We start from the raw sequence: 15,205 nt of genomic DNA on the forward strand, positions 1-15,205 counted from the left end.
GATTTATGCCAAATTAGCTTGACCTTTAGCCTGATCAACCCATCTCAACTTTTGGTCCAAATAGACCGACTTGACATTCGACTCTAGTCAATTCATCTCAAACTTCAATCCGTATCGAATCAATTTGACTTTGGAAATGGAACGACTTAATTGGATTTTTAGTTTGAACTGACTTGATTTTCTCTTTAGCCCAAGTTTATTTGTCTAAGTCTTCGGTCTAAACTAACTCAACTCAATTTCCATAAATAAAGTGAAAATGAATGAAATTTGAACTTTTTTTATATATTTTAGAGTTTTTAAAATTATTCTATTTTATTCATTTGAAATACCATTCAAAATATTTTAAATTTGAATTTTTATTTTAATTACTTTATTTATTTAAACAAGTGATTCTAATTTGAAAAAAATTTAATTTTTCAAATAAATTAATTATGTTTCTAAATTATATCATCCAAACACAATATTTTATACTTTTTGTCTGACACATAGTTAATTGTCGTGGTACCACTTACTTAGCGATGACATGATTAATTTGATAACTAGAATGGATTAATGCTTCTTAAAGAAATTATAAGCTTAATTAAACAATCTTAAAAATAAAATAAAATTGAAATATTAAATAATTAGAATAAAAAATTACAAATTATTATTGATAGAAGGGTTAAATATGTTTTTAGTCCCTAAACTATTGGTCGTTTCTGGTTTTCGTCCCTCTTTCAAAGTAAGGTACAATTTGGTCCTCATTCTTTTCGAAACGTTCGTTTTAGTCCTCGGAATTTTGGTTTTAGTCCTCATTTGTTGCTAAATGAGGACCAAATTTTTAAACAGTGTTTAGTTTTCGAGGACCAAAACGAACGTTTCGAAAAGAATGAGGACCAAATTATACCTTACTTTGAAACAAGGATGAAAACCAGAAACGGCCAATAGTTTAAGGACTAAAAACATATTTAACCCTTGATAGAATACACATCAATCTATCTTTAACGAAAAATCTTGGGCATAAGGATCTTATTCCAGCTACTAACTATTTGAATATAAATGAAAAAAATGCATCATTTTAAGTAAAGTGAAGTAATGGAAGAATTAAATTATAGAAATTAATTAACAAATCAAATGATTAAATTTGAAAAAAAAATGATTAAGGAAAGATTTAAAATCATTCACTAAGTATAATTAAGTCTAAACAGTAAGATTTTATTCTAGATAAGATAATTACCTTTTATACAGGTGACACATACAAATAATCATAATAATGTGTTTGTTATGGCTATATGACAATAAACATTTTGTCGATAATGACTATTTTGTGCAACAATACTTTATTGTATTGCATAAATTAATTACTGATATGATTTTTTGATAAAACCAAAAAAAAAAAGTAAATGCCGGCCACTTTGTATCTTTCAATGCAACAATACTATACTATGAGAATTGAAAAGAAAGAACAAAATTAATAAAAAAATACCAAGAAAATGATAAAATGGCAGGTATAATGTTGAGTATTATATATTGTTTTCTACGTCCACCCTGAATTAAATGTTTCCTAGCTTATAAAATAATAATGATGATAAAAACAATTAACTTGAGAAAAAGATCTGAGCACCTAAGAAATGAAAAACTGATGATTAAGAAACAGCATGAGTTGATGAAGTCTGAAGCAGCTGAAGCTTTTCTAAACTACATTTATGTTGAATTCTTAAAGAGAACATCTCAGTACTCATTGAAATGGATTGCACCAACTTTCCACACAATGAAAGTTGTTGCAAACATGATTGAGCTGATTAAAACAAAAGAGAATACAATGAGAAAGAGATCAGAACCCCCAGGAAACTGAAAAGTGAAGCATCACTAGTACAGTAAAGAGAAACGACAGCGGTTATTTTCGCTGATAGGCACCGGTTCCTGAACCGAGGCATATTCGGGCGAGGTAAAAAGCAGTGGACTTTATGCCTCGGTTTTGAAACGGGACATATAATAATACGATTAGGCCTCGGTTCTGACAACCGAAATCGTTTCTCTTCCTGTACTGCCTCGGTTGGAGCCTGAACCGAGGCAGTAGGGTCCATTTTTTATTTTTTTTTTCTTCTTCTTTAGCCACTCGTATCATTTTGGTGCCTCTCTTTGCTCACTCAAGCTTCTCTCTTTGCTCACTCAAGCTTCTTGACAAAAATCATTTTGGTGCCCCATGGTGCAGATTTGTTTTACATTACACAAAATCTTTTGGTTTTGGCATTTGAAAAAAGGTTCACGGAAGTTCCAAACCCCATGGGAGACACACTCAGAGGACCCATCTTCACCTTCCCACTCACACCGTACCACACCACGCATGCCGCAAAAGGAAAATTCATTCCAGGGGCCAACATTGCAAACTGAGAGTGCCATTGATGAAGGATGAGTGAAAATATGAAACACTGATAGAAGAATCAGACAGACACTTGCTCAAGCTTCTTGACAAAAATCATTTTGGTGCCTCAAGCTTCTCAGATTCAATTCAACAAATCAATTTAACAGTCAAATTCAATTTAACAAAGGAACCAAACAAATCAAAACAAAATCAAATCTGGACAAAAAAGCTTCTGGATCCGCACAAGCTGGACAAAAAGAAATGAAATCTGGATCCGCATCCGCCTCCGCCATCACCGCTGCCTCTGTCGCTTCTCCTCCTCCTCCGCCACATCCTCTGCATTCGCCTCCGCGCCCTCCGCATTCGCCCCCGCGCCCTCCGCATCTGCCTCCGCCACAAGGCCCTCATCCTCGCGCCATTCTTCTCCGATATTCTCCTCCAGCCGCCGCATCTCATCGGAGATTGTCCACTCCTCTGTCGCGCGCTGCTCTTCCTCCGCCGCCGCCGACTGCGCGATGCCTCTCCTTCCTCTTCATCGGGTGCTCTTTACGGAAACGGTGGCAGATCTGGGGCTGGCAGTGGCGTGGTGTGGTTTAGTTGTGGGAGGTTCGTGGGGGTAAGGAAGAAGCGGCAATGGAATGGAGGGAGAGAAGAATCCAAGAGCGAGAGGAGGCGAGAGCCTGGGGAGGGAGGCGAGAGCGAGGGGAGGCGAGAGCGAGGGGAGGGGAGGCGAGGCGAGAGCCAGGGGAGGGAGGGAGGGAGGGAGAGCCAGGGGAGGCGAGAGTGCGGAGGGAGATTAGGTTAAGTTGGGGAAAATTTTGGGGAAAAAAAGAGAGGCTTATATGCCTCGGGTCTGAGCAGTAGAGGCTTATGCCTCGGTCCTTCCCACAAACCGGTGTCGTATAGTTCTTTCACCTCGGGTTCCTCTTAACCGCGTCAGAAACTGCGTCAGACACTAATATTTAGGCACCGGTTGTCTTTACAACCGAAGTAATATCTCTTTTTGACACCGGTCTCGTCTGAACCGAGGCCTATAATGTCTCATTAATTAGCAAACTGCCACCGTGTCTGAATAGACAGCGGTTTTGTATAAAAAGAGGTCTATTGTGCGAGTTTAAAAGTATATTTTGTACTAGTGCATGTTGATAAGCCTCATTTGCTATCATCAAACAGATTAGTTGGGGCCTCTGGAAGTCCAGATTTTCTCTTCCCTTTGTCACTTTGCTTTGAAACTTCCAACACTCTGCTGCTCATGTTCTCTTTATTTCTGTATGGCTGTGGTGCATTACTATCGTGTTAAACAAATAGTAGGTAGTTTAATCAAACCAAAAGATAATCTTCATCATAGATGGCAATATCAAAAAGGACACTACAAGATCTAACCTTCACTCGATCAGCATCAGACACAGGTCGAGCATAAACATCTCTATTCAGCAATTGGGTAACAAAATCTATAACTGGCAGTGGCTCAATAAAAGCAGTGGAGGACATATCTGCATATCCAAAGGAACTATTTAGATTATAAAATTTATTTGATATAACGGGTTTAATAAAAATGAATAAAGGATTAAAGAAAGATGGATCCAAATTTTGGTGTTACTTACCAATATTCAGTGACAACCCCATCTGAGTTGGACGAATACTCTGGTAGAAACCACGCCAGCTCTCCAATCCCTCACCTAAAGGTTGTCTTCTTCCAAGATCGGGTGAATAAAATGATCTTCCTATAGCGATTAACGAGCTTCTTCCACTTGCATTTGTACTGTTCGGGGCTCCTCCTGAACCCTCTCTCCCTCATCTTCGAACTCACCACTTCCCAGAGCGTCTTGTTCCGCTTGGACGCAGTGAAGTCCCTCTCCATCTCCGCCCGTATCGCTATGAACTCCCGCGTCTCCTGCTGACTCCACTGCGGCTGCGCGGGTCCCCTCTCCTCCCTCACCGCCGCTGACACCTCCCAGGATATCACCAACGACGTTGCGGGGTTCATCAGCGACGGCGTCACCATGCCAAGCCGCGCCGCCAACGCGTCCTCCCCTCCGCCACCAAACATTGACCTCTTCACCACCCCAATGTGGTTTCAATGTGAATTCGTGGGCTTTTGCACCAAAGTAGGCAAATATGCCTTCTTTATTACCAAAATAGGCAAAATTTGACCGAAAGTGAAGTCGTGGGGGGCCAAAACGACTTCAAAAGAAGAAGTCGTGCCCCCCCTGCACGACTTCACACTGTTCATAGGTACAGTGTTGAAGTCGTGCATCCCAAAAACGACTTCTGGATCCTGTAATCGATTACATTGATTTGGTAATCGATTACAGAGTGTTGAAACTTTCTGAAAGAATCGCGCGCCCGGGCGCGGACGATCTGTATGTGGACGAGCGTTCACTGAAAATGGACGAGCGTCCACTTCTCCTGCCGAGCGTCCAGTGAGCGCATCTCGACGAGCGTCCTCTTAGCTAGATGGACGAACGTCCTCTTAGCTTTCTGGACGAGCGTTCTCTCTGCCTGGCTGGACGAGCGTCCTCTTCTGCCTGGCTGGACGAGCGTCCTATTCTGCCTGGACGAGCGTCCGCTTCTGCCTGGACGAGCGTCTCTTCCGCCTTGCACCAAAAGTGGACGCTCGGCAGGAGAAGTGGACGCTCGTCCATTTGCATTGAACGCTCGTCCATTTTCAGTCTTGCAGGGGTCAGGATTTCAACATTGTATAATCGATTACCAAAAAATGGTAATCGATTACAGGACCCAGAAGTCGTTTTTGGGGTGCACGACTTCAACACTGTTGCTATGAACAGTGTGAAGTCGTGCAGGAGGGGCACGACTTCTTCATTTGAAGTCGTTTGGGCCCCTCACGACTTCCCCATTTTCGTAATATGGTTTGAATTTGCCCATTTTGGTAATATTAGAGGCATATTTGCCTACTTTGGTGCAAAAGCCGAATTCGTGATTAGGGTTTTGGAAATGCGAAAACTCAAAAAAACAGAAGTGGTGCACTGGAGCTGGTGAAAGCACGGGCGAGTGTTCCCGGAGTGTTTGGAGGGAGGAGTGCCGAGAAATTAGAGATGAGAGGGAACGAGAGAGAACGAGAGGGGAACGTGATAATAGGAGCGTTCACAGGTTTAGATTTAGAGACACAGGAACGAGACGAGAGGGAACGTTGAAATGAAACCGGGAAATGTGAAAAATGAAAAACGAGGAGATATTATAACTTATTTTTAAAATATTTTTATAATATGTTTTAAATTTATTTACAAATTTGTTATCACGTTTTATATTATAATTAATTTACAAAATTACGTTATAATATGTTTTATTTTCATTATCTATCAACAATCTATTATAACGGACGTTATAAAAAGGTATTTTTGGATTGAGTCATTTAAATCTATTTTTACATTTTTTTTTCTGACTTGCGGAAAAAGGTTGCATTATCAGATTAATGAAGTTTAGTGAATACATTTTTATTAAATAACGTGAAAGTGAGTGGCTCTGTCCCATAACTCATTAACTCCTTTACTATAACTTTTTATGATTACATAAGATTGTATGAATAAATATAACTACATATTTGCATTAATATTATATATTTATAACTTCGAATTTCCTTTTATATTTTTTATAACATGATTTCTTATTATTTTAATTCTTGTATTTGTAGTAAATTTTAATTTTTAGAACTACATTCGAGAATAAAAAGGTACTAAATTCGCCACGCCACCCTCGTGATCACCCTTAATGTTTTCGTGTTCCCATTGTACTTATATATTAAATTTCCTTTTCTTCCATTCTACATAAAGTAAGATAAGACTTTGTTATCATAATTTAGACATATGTTACTCCTCTTTTGTTTTGACTTCTTTTACTACATAAAATTTAATAATGACATATTAGTTTTTTATACATTACATTATCTTTTAATAGTCATCGATTAACAAGCTGAAATAATGTCTACTTAAAAAGTATGCTTTTTTTATTTAAATGATATAAGATACTTTTAAGATAAATAGTAGAATACATAATATGAAAAAATGACAATTGAAAATAAATAAATGTAATTAATCTATAAAAAAGCTTCAAAGTTAAAAAAAAAAAAGAGAGAGTCCATTGATAAAATTGTATTTATCAATAAAATAAAATAAAATTTACATATACAACATCATATTAACATACCGTTTTAATATGTATAGTCACAATTATGAACTAATTCACTTAATTCACCAAACATATAATATTACGGGAAAGTTATAATTGAAGAAACTAGATTAACCAAAAGTCTTCAATAGACTTTCATCTCCTTTTCACACACATAACTTAAATACTTTCTTTCTTCTATTCTGCCTAATATTAATTGGAAAATGATACTTGAACAACCATTTTTGACAACATTTAGACACGCGCACACGTGTCAAAATCTGAGTGGTCCAGTTGGAAAAATTAAATGAAAATGGACCACTCAGATTTTGACACGTGTGCGCGTGTCTAAATGTTGTCAAAAATGGTTGTTCAAGTGTCATTTTCCATATTAATTACAGAAAAATGTTAACAAGCCAATAGCATATATATTTTTTTCATATATTCTTTGACATCTTGTTATTACTATTATGTTGTAGTTGTAAGTAACCAAAAATCACTTCAAAAATATCCAAATGCTGTAAACTTAGTTACAATTTTGAAACGACAAAACTTACCGTGTAGTTGACATATCATAATATAATGAATAGCAAATCTCCTATAAAATAGGAGTAAGACTCAATTATAATATATTAATGAAATTATAATTTTCATTTTACAAACAAATTTTGTACAATTAAATTATACATAAATTCACTTACTAATTTTGAAAGATGACTCACAAGAAAAAATGAATACCAATGAGATAAGTCTAATCCACATAAGATATTAATCCAACCTCTAATTCAAAACGTATTTTATCAGTCTTTTTTTCTTTCAAAACATATTTTATCTTTTTTTCTTTCAAAACATATTTTATCAGTCTTTTTTTCTTATTTGATGTCAACTTTTTCATCTCTACTCAACCTAGAAATTAGACTCATTTGGGAATTTCTTATTTGATGTCAACTTTTTCATCTCTACTCAACCTAAAAATTAGACTCATTTGGACTTCCCAATGATACTTTTTTCTTTATCAAATCACAAGTACTCCTTTGTTTGTACTACCAATTCAAAACATATTTTATCAGTCTTTTTTTCTTATTTGATGTCAACTTTTTCATCTCTACTCAACCTAGAAATTAGACTCATTTGGACTTCCCAATGATACTTTTTTCTTTATCAAATCACAAGTACTCCTTTGTTTGTACTACCGTTCATCTTAATGAGATACATTTGCAACAATTGTCTTGTAGAAAAACTTTCGATACATAGATTCATTTGATCTGGTCACCGAAACAAACCTTCGACTTTGATACCACTTATGATTCTTTTGAGGAATGATTCATCATAGAAACAACACCAAGACATGAATCCAACACAAATAAAGGATAGACACACCTCGAACCTAAAACCTTAAAACAATAAATTTATGAATTTTCTTGTTCAAATGATATTCAACTTTCTCATCTCTACTTAATGTCAAAGTTAAACTCACTTGGATTTCCAACACTAAGATGGTATATAGTTATTTATAGTTTGTCCTACTACAATTCTTCGAAACTATTATGATACCGTTATTGGACTCTTGTAACCCATAAATATTTTATTTCACATTCAAGATGTTAATTCTCAACATGCAAAGGTGTGTTAAAGATCTCACATCAAATAAGAATAAATTTGAATTATAATATATAAGTGATGTAACTTTCACATTACAAATCAATTTTATGAGATTGAATTAGAAATACACCCACTTATTAAGACAATGAAATTAGTTTAGTTCTCTACATTTGATTAATTTAAAAAACAGAACATATTAGAATATGTGATTTTTAAAAACATGGCACATTCTGATGCAACTAAATAGCATGGAATAAAAGAGAACTGATATAACAGTTCCATTTCGTTCTGTCCATAGTACACATGCAAAGCTACCTAAGAATCCTTCAAAATTGAATCACTCGACCAATACAAGTAAGAATTTGTACACGTTTAAGTAATCTAAATATAAATATGCCAAAATCCTGAAATGATCTTTCAGTCTTGAAGTGATAATCAAGAATGTCAAGTTCATCTTTCAACAAAATGTAAAGGCAAAACTCCGCAACTAAATCTATACTAATGGTAGCAAATGAAATGAGCACTCACAAGTACAACATCAAACACAGCCTTGGCTGTGAGTAGAAGAATGATCTTCAAAGCATTGAGTGAGCAGAAAAGGAAGTTACTTGGCCTTCTTAACAAGATTAGAGGTTCGAAACACAGCATCATCTCTGATGAAACTCCACCAAATGTAGGTTAGAGGAATAGTAGTGGCGTGCCAAATAGCATGTGCATCAAAAAGTCCAAGATATGGAGGGAAATCATAGATTTCTAAAAGCATTGCAAGGCCACCAGAAAAAACAACAAACCATAGCTTCCAACGCGAAGGATGCTTACTAAAACCAGCCCAAACTGCCCACATGGAAAGTTGTCCCACAGCCATTACTATGCAAACTACCATATTCCATCCTACAGTTAGGTTGACAATGTTATCAAAATCAGCACAAGAGAAAACGAGAAATTACAGACACAATGAAGAAAAAATGCAAGTCAAAACTTATGTCTCTCTCATGTGCACATAAGACCTCTTGTATTGGAAAACTTGCAGTAAAATCATAACTTCAATTTTGTTAAAGATGGTAGTTGTTCAAGCCAAATTCAATCTTGGCACCCCCCTCAAAAGTCAGTCTCATATGCTTAAGTTCAAAGAATTGGTTGGAACTGGAATGAAAAATGATTAGCTAAGAATGCTGTCAAAAATCTTGTGATGGAAGCAGAAGGCACAAAGATGAATGACATCCATAATTAATAGACATCTCCAGATAAGTGATTTTGAGGAGATCAATAACAAATTGATCTTGCATTCAACTTCACACTGGACAATAACAATATCAAGATTACATGGCAGGACATACCGTAATCTAGTAAATAGAAGTTGATGTACATTACGTGGGTGGTCACAAAAGCAATTAATGGAGCAGCAACCATAACTCTGGTAGCCTCATCCCGAACACTGAAGGTTCGTAAGATGGCTAAAATGAGGGAGTATCCAAGTAGAACCACTGCAGATGAGTAGTCTAGTTTCTCAGTTAGATCAACATCTCTGCAGTACAAAACAACACAAACAATTTAAATTTAAGCTTAAAAGAGAGGAAAAGAAGAAAAGAAAACGGAACTTAGGATGAAAGGGAAATTTTAGGATACATAAATAGCTACATTCAACAATTAATGGACATGTTTTGTTTCTTTCTCAATGTTAAAGTGGGATTTTAAACCAAGACTGAGGAAATTTCTTGGAACATCAACATAATTAAGAACAACATAGTAACTTTAAACCGCTTATATGTAATCAAAAAATGAATTTTACGTGAGGCTTTTAATTTTTCAATGAAGAAAGCCTTCAAAGAATGAATCTTCCAAATGGGTAGTATTAATAGAAATATTCTTAAACCAAGAATAAAATTAAGGAACTGTTTCTGCATTAACATTTCATATGCATACATACACAGCGATTCAATTTGAGTCATATCTTTTGCCAGCTGATTCAGACTTCAACATAAGAGCTACGAAGTAGAACTTCACTAGAAAAAAAAATAATACAGACTGATTGACACCACCTAAAACTAATTACTATTTATGGTGAAATAGCAAGATAGCTTACAAATGGGTAGCATTACAAATTAAGAAACTTTTTTCTGCATTTACATTTCATTCGTATATATTTTGATTCAATCTTCACTAGCAAAAACCACAATATACAGGCTGATTAACACCACCTAAAATCAATCACTATTTATTTATGGTCAAATTAACCAAATGAGAATGACATTATTAAACACAGAGATATATAGATTCAGTTCAAAATAATTAAAATATCTGCATAACTTACCGACTGTGGAAAACTCCACTCCAGAACCAGGAGTTTAGTGATAAGAACCCATACACATGCCACAGACCAGCATACTCATAATACGCCTTCTTTCCATCTTTTAGAGGCAATTTATAGTATATAAGAATGAAAAAGGAGACCCAACCATGAAAATGCATTGCAAGATTTAGAGCAGAAAAAGCCACAGAAGCAGGCTCCTGGTTGAAAGGATACATGGCAGTTATCAAACAAAGGAATTTAAAATGATTGGATACCAACACAAATGAAAACATAAGTATGGCTTCTTTGCCAACATACCTGCATCCCATATAAACGCCTGAAAGGCCATTTGCCATGATATTTGACAGGGCCAAGGTTTTGTGACTCCCTCTCTTTCTCTCTATCAACCATGCAGTAGTACCGACAATCACATTGACAATCCCATTTTTTCCATTGTATATCGAGTGGTCCTTGCTGCATGTACCACGGACGATCAAAAAGTTCTCCATCTGAAGAAAATTTACAATTTGGAAAGCATCTTTGGCCAACACATCCAGTTTGCTGACATTGTGTTACACAAACCCTGATATCCAAACCAAACAAGAAACAAAAATAGGTTGGAGAAATCCAACAAAATTCTACTTAACTCATGGAGCAAATAGTAACTTCGAATATTTGGATACAATGAAAAACTGAAAAAGGAGCAAAAGGCAACAAGTGCTGAACCTGTAGCGGGGATCAGCATCACCAGCACTTGCATCAATCACCTCCACAGACCAAGAAAGCACCAAAAGAAAAGCACACACCCAGCCATCAAACATCTGGCTACATAGCATTTGAAACACAAAGGTCACACGTCTGCATCAGCAAAATTATCCAAATGCCACCAAAGTGGTGCATGCAAAATTCTATATTTCTGCCCAAATAATTCTCCTTCAAACATTGGCAAGCAAAAAAGGGAAAAAAAAAGTTAGTGGGGTGAGGAAAAAGCACGCATATTTACACAAATTTTAGTATATACAGAGACAACAGGATCTTCAATTCAAGACCCACATCTCAAATCTCGTCAAAAGGGAATCTTTACCATTGTGATAGATCGGAAGTTCAAAAGGTAGAGAGTATACATAGCATAAGCAGCCAAAATCGCATCTATGCAAAATTTGCAATAACAGTACACGAGGTAGCAAATTGAGCTCTGGTGAGAAATGAAAGAGGGTAAAAGAAAAAAAAAAAAAAAAACTATCTTGATACCGTTTTCGGCGAAGAGAGTCTTGAGATGATGCAAAAATTTGAAGTACTTTGAAGAATCAAAGAATGGTAGACAGAAGGAGTCTTTGCGTGTGAAAGATCGGGGTTGCAGTGAAGCTCATGCTAAGGGTGAGAGGAGACTAAATAAATTCCTTCTTTTGACAAAGAATTTTACTTTTTATATAAGTGATTTTTTAGTATAAGGACTTTACAAGTATGGCTATAAAAATTGAGGGATTAACTTCTTATAATCATACAAGTATTATTAATTATGGGAATAATAAAAATAAGATTAAGAATTTAGTTTAAAGTTATATCTATGACAAGAGTAATAGTAGGTAAAAGTTTTCCAAAACATATTCTCTTTATAATGTTTTACTTTATTTTGGGTAAAATTATATGTTTTTAAGTTCAAAGTATATATTTCCATTCTTTTAAGACTCAAATTTTACCTGATATTAACATAGACCAATAAAAGCATTTTATAAGACTCTGTCTTAAATTTATCTTGACACATATTCTTAATAAAAATACTTTTCAAAGTTTGATGACAACTTGAATAATTAAAAAGCTTTTGTTCAAAATTTTAAAGTTATAAAATTCTTCAAGAAATTATATATATTATGTATGTGTTTTTACATTTTTTACTGGATTTAATAAAGATAATTATTCCTATGAATTTTATCTTTTATATTAAAATATTCTAATATAGATATCAACGTATAAGAAAAAAACAATAAGTATATCTAAATAAAAGAACTCTTAAAGCTTCCTTAATTGCATAGAAAGGATTTGTCCCTGTAATATCCTTACAAAATTTTCTGCCTTACTCTAACATAAGAAAAAAAGTTTTTATAAAGAATTTAGTATTTCAAAATAATATATATATATATATATATATATATATATATATTTCTTATATAAGATAAATGATACATTATTTAACGACTTTCATTAACAATTTATAAATAATTTAATTTTAATAAATTAAAAAACATACAATAATCATATAAATTACACATTAATCTATTTAAAGAATATTTGACAAATGATATCGATTTCAAATTGACTTAGTGAATTTAAAAATAATAAGTCTTGATAAGTAAAAATTTAATTTTGGATTAAAGTTAATTAAGAAACAAGAAAATAAAAATTAGGAAATTCTTTATTTTAAAAGAAAATGATGATGAAAAAGAAAAAGAAAACAATTAAAAGGAAAGCCCAAATCCATTTTCATTCATTCCTCCACCTTTCTTTTTCTTGGACCAGCAACCCAATTCATTTTCACACTCTCATCACATATTTTTGGGTGTTGCTCCCTCCACCCCCACACATCTCTTCCTCCACCTCCCCAATTTTCTAAAATGCTAATTATATCCTTCTAAAATGACAATTATATCCTCAAAAGTTAAAATTTTTTATTTTTATTATTTTAATATTTTATTTTATTTAAAACTTCTGATTTACTTCCCTCTGCACCTCTTCCTCTCTTCCATTTCTGTTTACCTTTCTCTCTTCCGTCAAGCTTCTTCTTCACCGTTTATCATTTTCTCTTCCGTCAAGCCTCATCAACGTTTAAAAACTAATCATATATAACATTTAAAATTATAAATTTAAATATAAATTACTGTAAATAAAATACAAGTTAGTGTGACACAATTGGAGTTGCTGTCAACTAGAAAATGGGGTAAATAATTTTTGGAGTACAAGAAATAAGTACAAGTCTCAATCTTGCAGGTGTTTTCTTCCAAGCTTGCGAAAAAAAATTTGAAACAAACAAGAAATTGGCTTCACGAGGTTCCATAATGTTGGAGCTTAATTTATTTCATGGCCAAACTACGTAGGTAGACTAATTAGCGGGAAGAATAAAATTAATGAGCAGAGAAGCACATGGGTGAGGGGTTGTAATAAGAGGCCGTGGTCCCGTGACTAGTGTCTGGTGCACTCTTTCTATAATAAATTTACCTCCATTGAAATCCGTTAACGGATGTTGAGATCCGTTAACGGATGTGGAGATCCGTTTAAGGATTAATATTTTAAACTTGGTGTAGGGAACAATACTCCTGGACGGATGACATCCTTCAACGGATGTCAACATCCGTTTAAGGCAAAACGGATGTCGACATCCGTTTCGCCTTAAACGGATGTTGACATCCGTTGAAGGATGTCATCCGTCCAGAGGCAGTGTTCCTTTTACGTTTCGTTTTTATTTTACTACGTTTTACGGCTCATGCAAGGATTATAGGCTTAGATATTAAAAGGATTATTGGAAGTATGGGAAGGGTTTAAGGTTTAGGATTATTGGAAGGATTATGACTACGTACCTAGAGAGGAACTACGACAAGGACACTACACCACAAACGCACTGCACCACGTAGTGCACCGAGAACAAGAGGAAGATTGCTTGATAATTCTTTTCACGATTACCAAGCTTTGCAGAAAAATATTTTACTCATACAAGGAACTACGTAGGTTATCAGGTTATCAGTGAAATATGATATAAATGAATAAAATTAAAAAACAATAATTTTAAAAATAAAATTTTAATGAGGGGCAAAATAGTAAAGGAAAGGTGGAGGAAGGGGCAAAATAGTAAAGGGGAGGTGGAGGAAGAGATGTGTGGGGGTGGAGGGAGCAACACCCCATATTTTTCTTTTTATCCGTTTCTATAGTTGGGTGTTGCTCCCTACACCACCCCACTTTGCTCCCTGTACCACCACATTTTTCTAAAATTTCAAAATTATCCTTTATATTTTAAAATGTCCTACACCCCCACCTCTTTTCTTCAACGGATGTCAACATCTGTTGAAGAAAAAATTCTTCAACGGATGTGGCACATCCGTTGAGTTTTTTTTTTTTAATTTTTATTTTTTTAATTTATTGTATTTTAAATTAATATATAAATATTATTTAATTTTTTTTAAATTATTACTTAATTATTTATAAATTAATTTTATTTTATTTAACAAAATAATTATTATTAATTTTAATTTATGTATTATTATTTAAATAATAATTAAAAAATTTGTTATAAATATATTAAAACGGATGTGCCACATCCGTTAACGGAACGGATGTGGCGACATCCGTTGCATTTTTTTTTTATTTTTAGTTTTTTTTTAATTTTTTTATTTTAAATTAATGTATAAATATTATTTAATTATTTTAAAATTATTATTTAATTATTTATAAATTAATTTTATTTTATTTAATAAAATAATTATTATTAAATTTAATTTATGTATTATTATTTAAATAATAATTAAAAAATTTGTTATAAATATATTAAAACGGATGTGGCATCATCCGTTGCCTTTTTTTTTGTTTTTAATTTTGTATATTTTAAATTAATATATATTATTTAATTTTTTAAAAATTATTATTAATTATTTATAAATTAATTTTTTTTATTTAATAAAATAATTATTATTAATTTAATGTATATATTATTATTTAAATAATAAATAAAATACTTTTTAAAAATTTATTAAACGGATGTGGCACATCCGTTAACGGATGTCAACATCCGTTGAAGGTAAAACGGATGTTGACATCCGTTTTATAGAAGGGCAAATTAGGTATGAAGAGAATAGGGT

At 33.8% G+C, this 15,205-nt stretch overlaps 1 protein-coding gene and 1 pseudogene across 4 annotated transcripts; both read right to left on the reverse strand.

Annotated features, from left to right (window-relative positions):
• Positions 1 to 1,262: 1,262 nt before the first annotated feature.
• Positions 1,263 to 5,011, reverse strand: LOC124841356 (uncharacterized; annotated as a pseudogene). Its single transcript, XR_015780956.1, has 3 exons — positions 3,949 to 5,011; positions 3,487 to 3,837; positions 1,263 to 1,850 (listed from the first exon to the last, which is right to left on the reverse strand). The product of XR_015780956.1 is annotated as an uncharacterized LOC124841356 (transcript).
• Positions 5,012 to 8,305: 3,294 nt separating this feature from the next.
• Positions 8,306 to 11,774, reverse strand: LOC124841357 (uncharacterized). Of its 3 annotated transcripts, none has more exons than XM_047317612.2 (6): positions 11,613 to 11,774; positions 11,088 to 11,186; positions 10,680 to 10,944; positions 10,383 to 10,579; positions 9,409 to 9,596; positions 8,306 to 8,962 (listed from the first exon to the last, which is right to left on the reverse strand). In XM_047317612.2, exons 2-6 carry the CDS (start codon positions 11,180 to 11,182, stop codon positions 8,676 to 8,678), a joined length of 1,032 nt encoding a protein of 343 aa, XP_047173568.1. In that variant the 5' UTR covers positions 11,183 to 11,186; positions 11,613 to 11,774; the 3' UTR covers positions 8,306 to 8,675. The 3 variants fall into 3 exon arrangements, with proteins under 3 accessions (XP_047173568.1, XP_047173571.1, XP_087949947.1); XM_047317615.2 differs by having other exon boundaries at positions 11,088 to 11,182; positions 11,613 to 11,768; XM_088093821.1 differs by having other exon boundaries at positions 11,088 to 11,294; positions 11,613 to 11,761.
• Between the last annotated feature and the right edge of the window lie 3,431 nt (positions 11,775 to 15,205).

Source organism: Vigna umbellata, chromosome 7 (assembly GCF_029865625.1).
Source record: "Vigna umbellata cultivar VRB3 chromosome 7, Vumbellata_1.0, whole genome shotgun sequence".
NCBI classification, from domain to species: Eukaryota; Viridiplantae; Streptophyta; class Magnoliopsida; order Fabales; family Fabaceae; genus Vigna; species Vigna umbellata.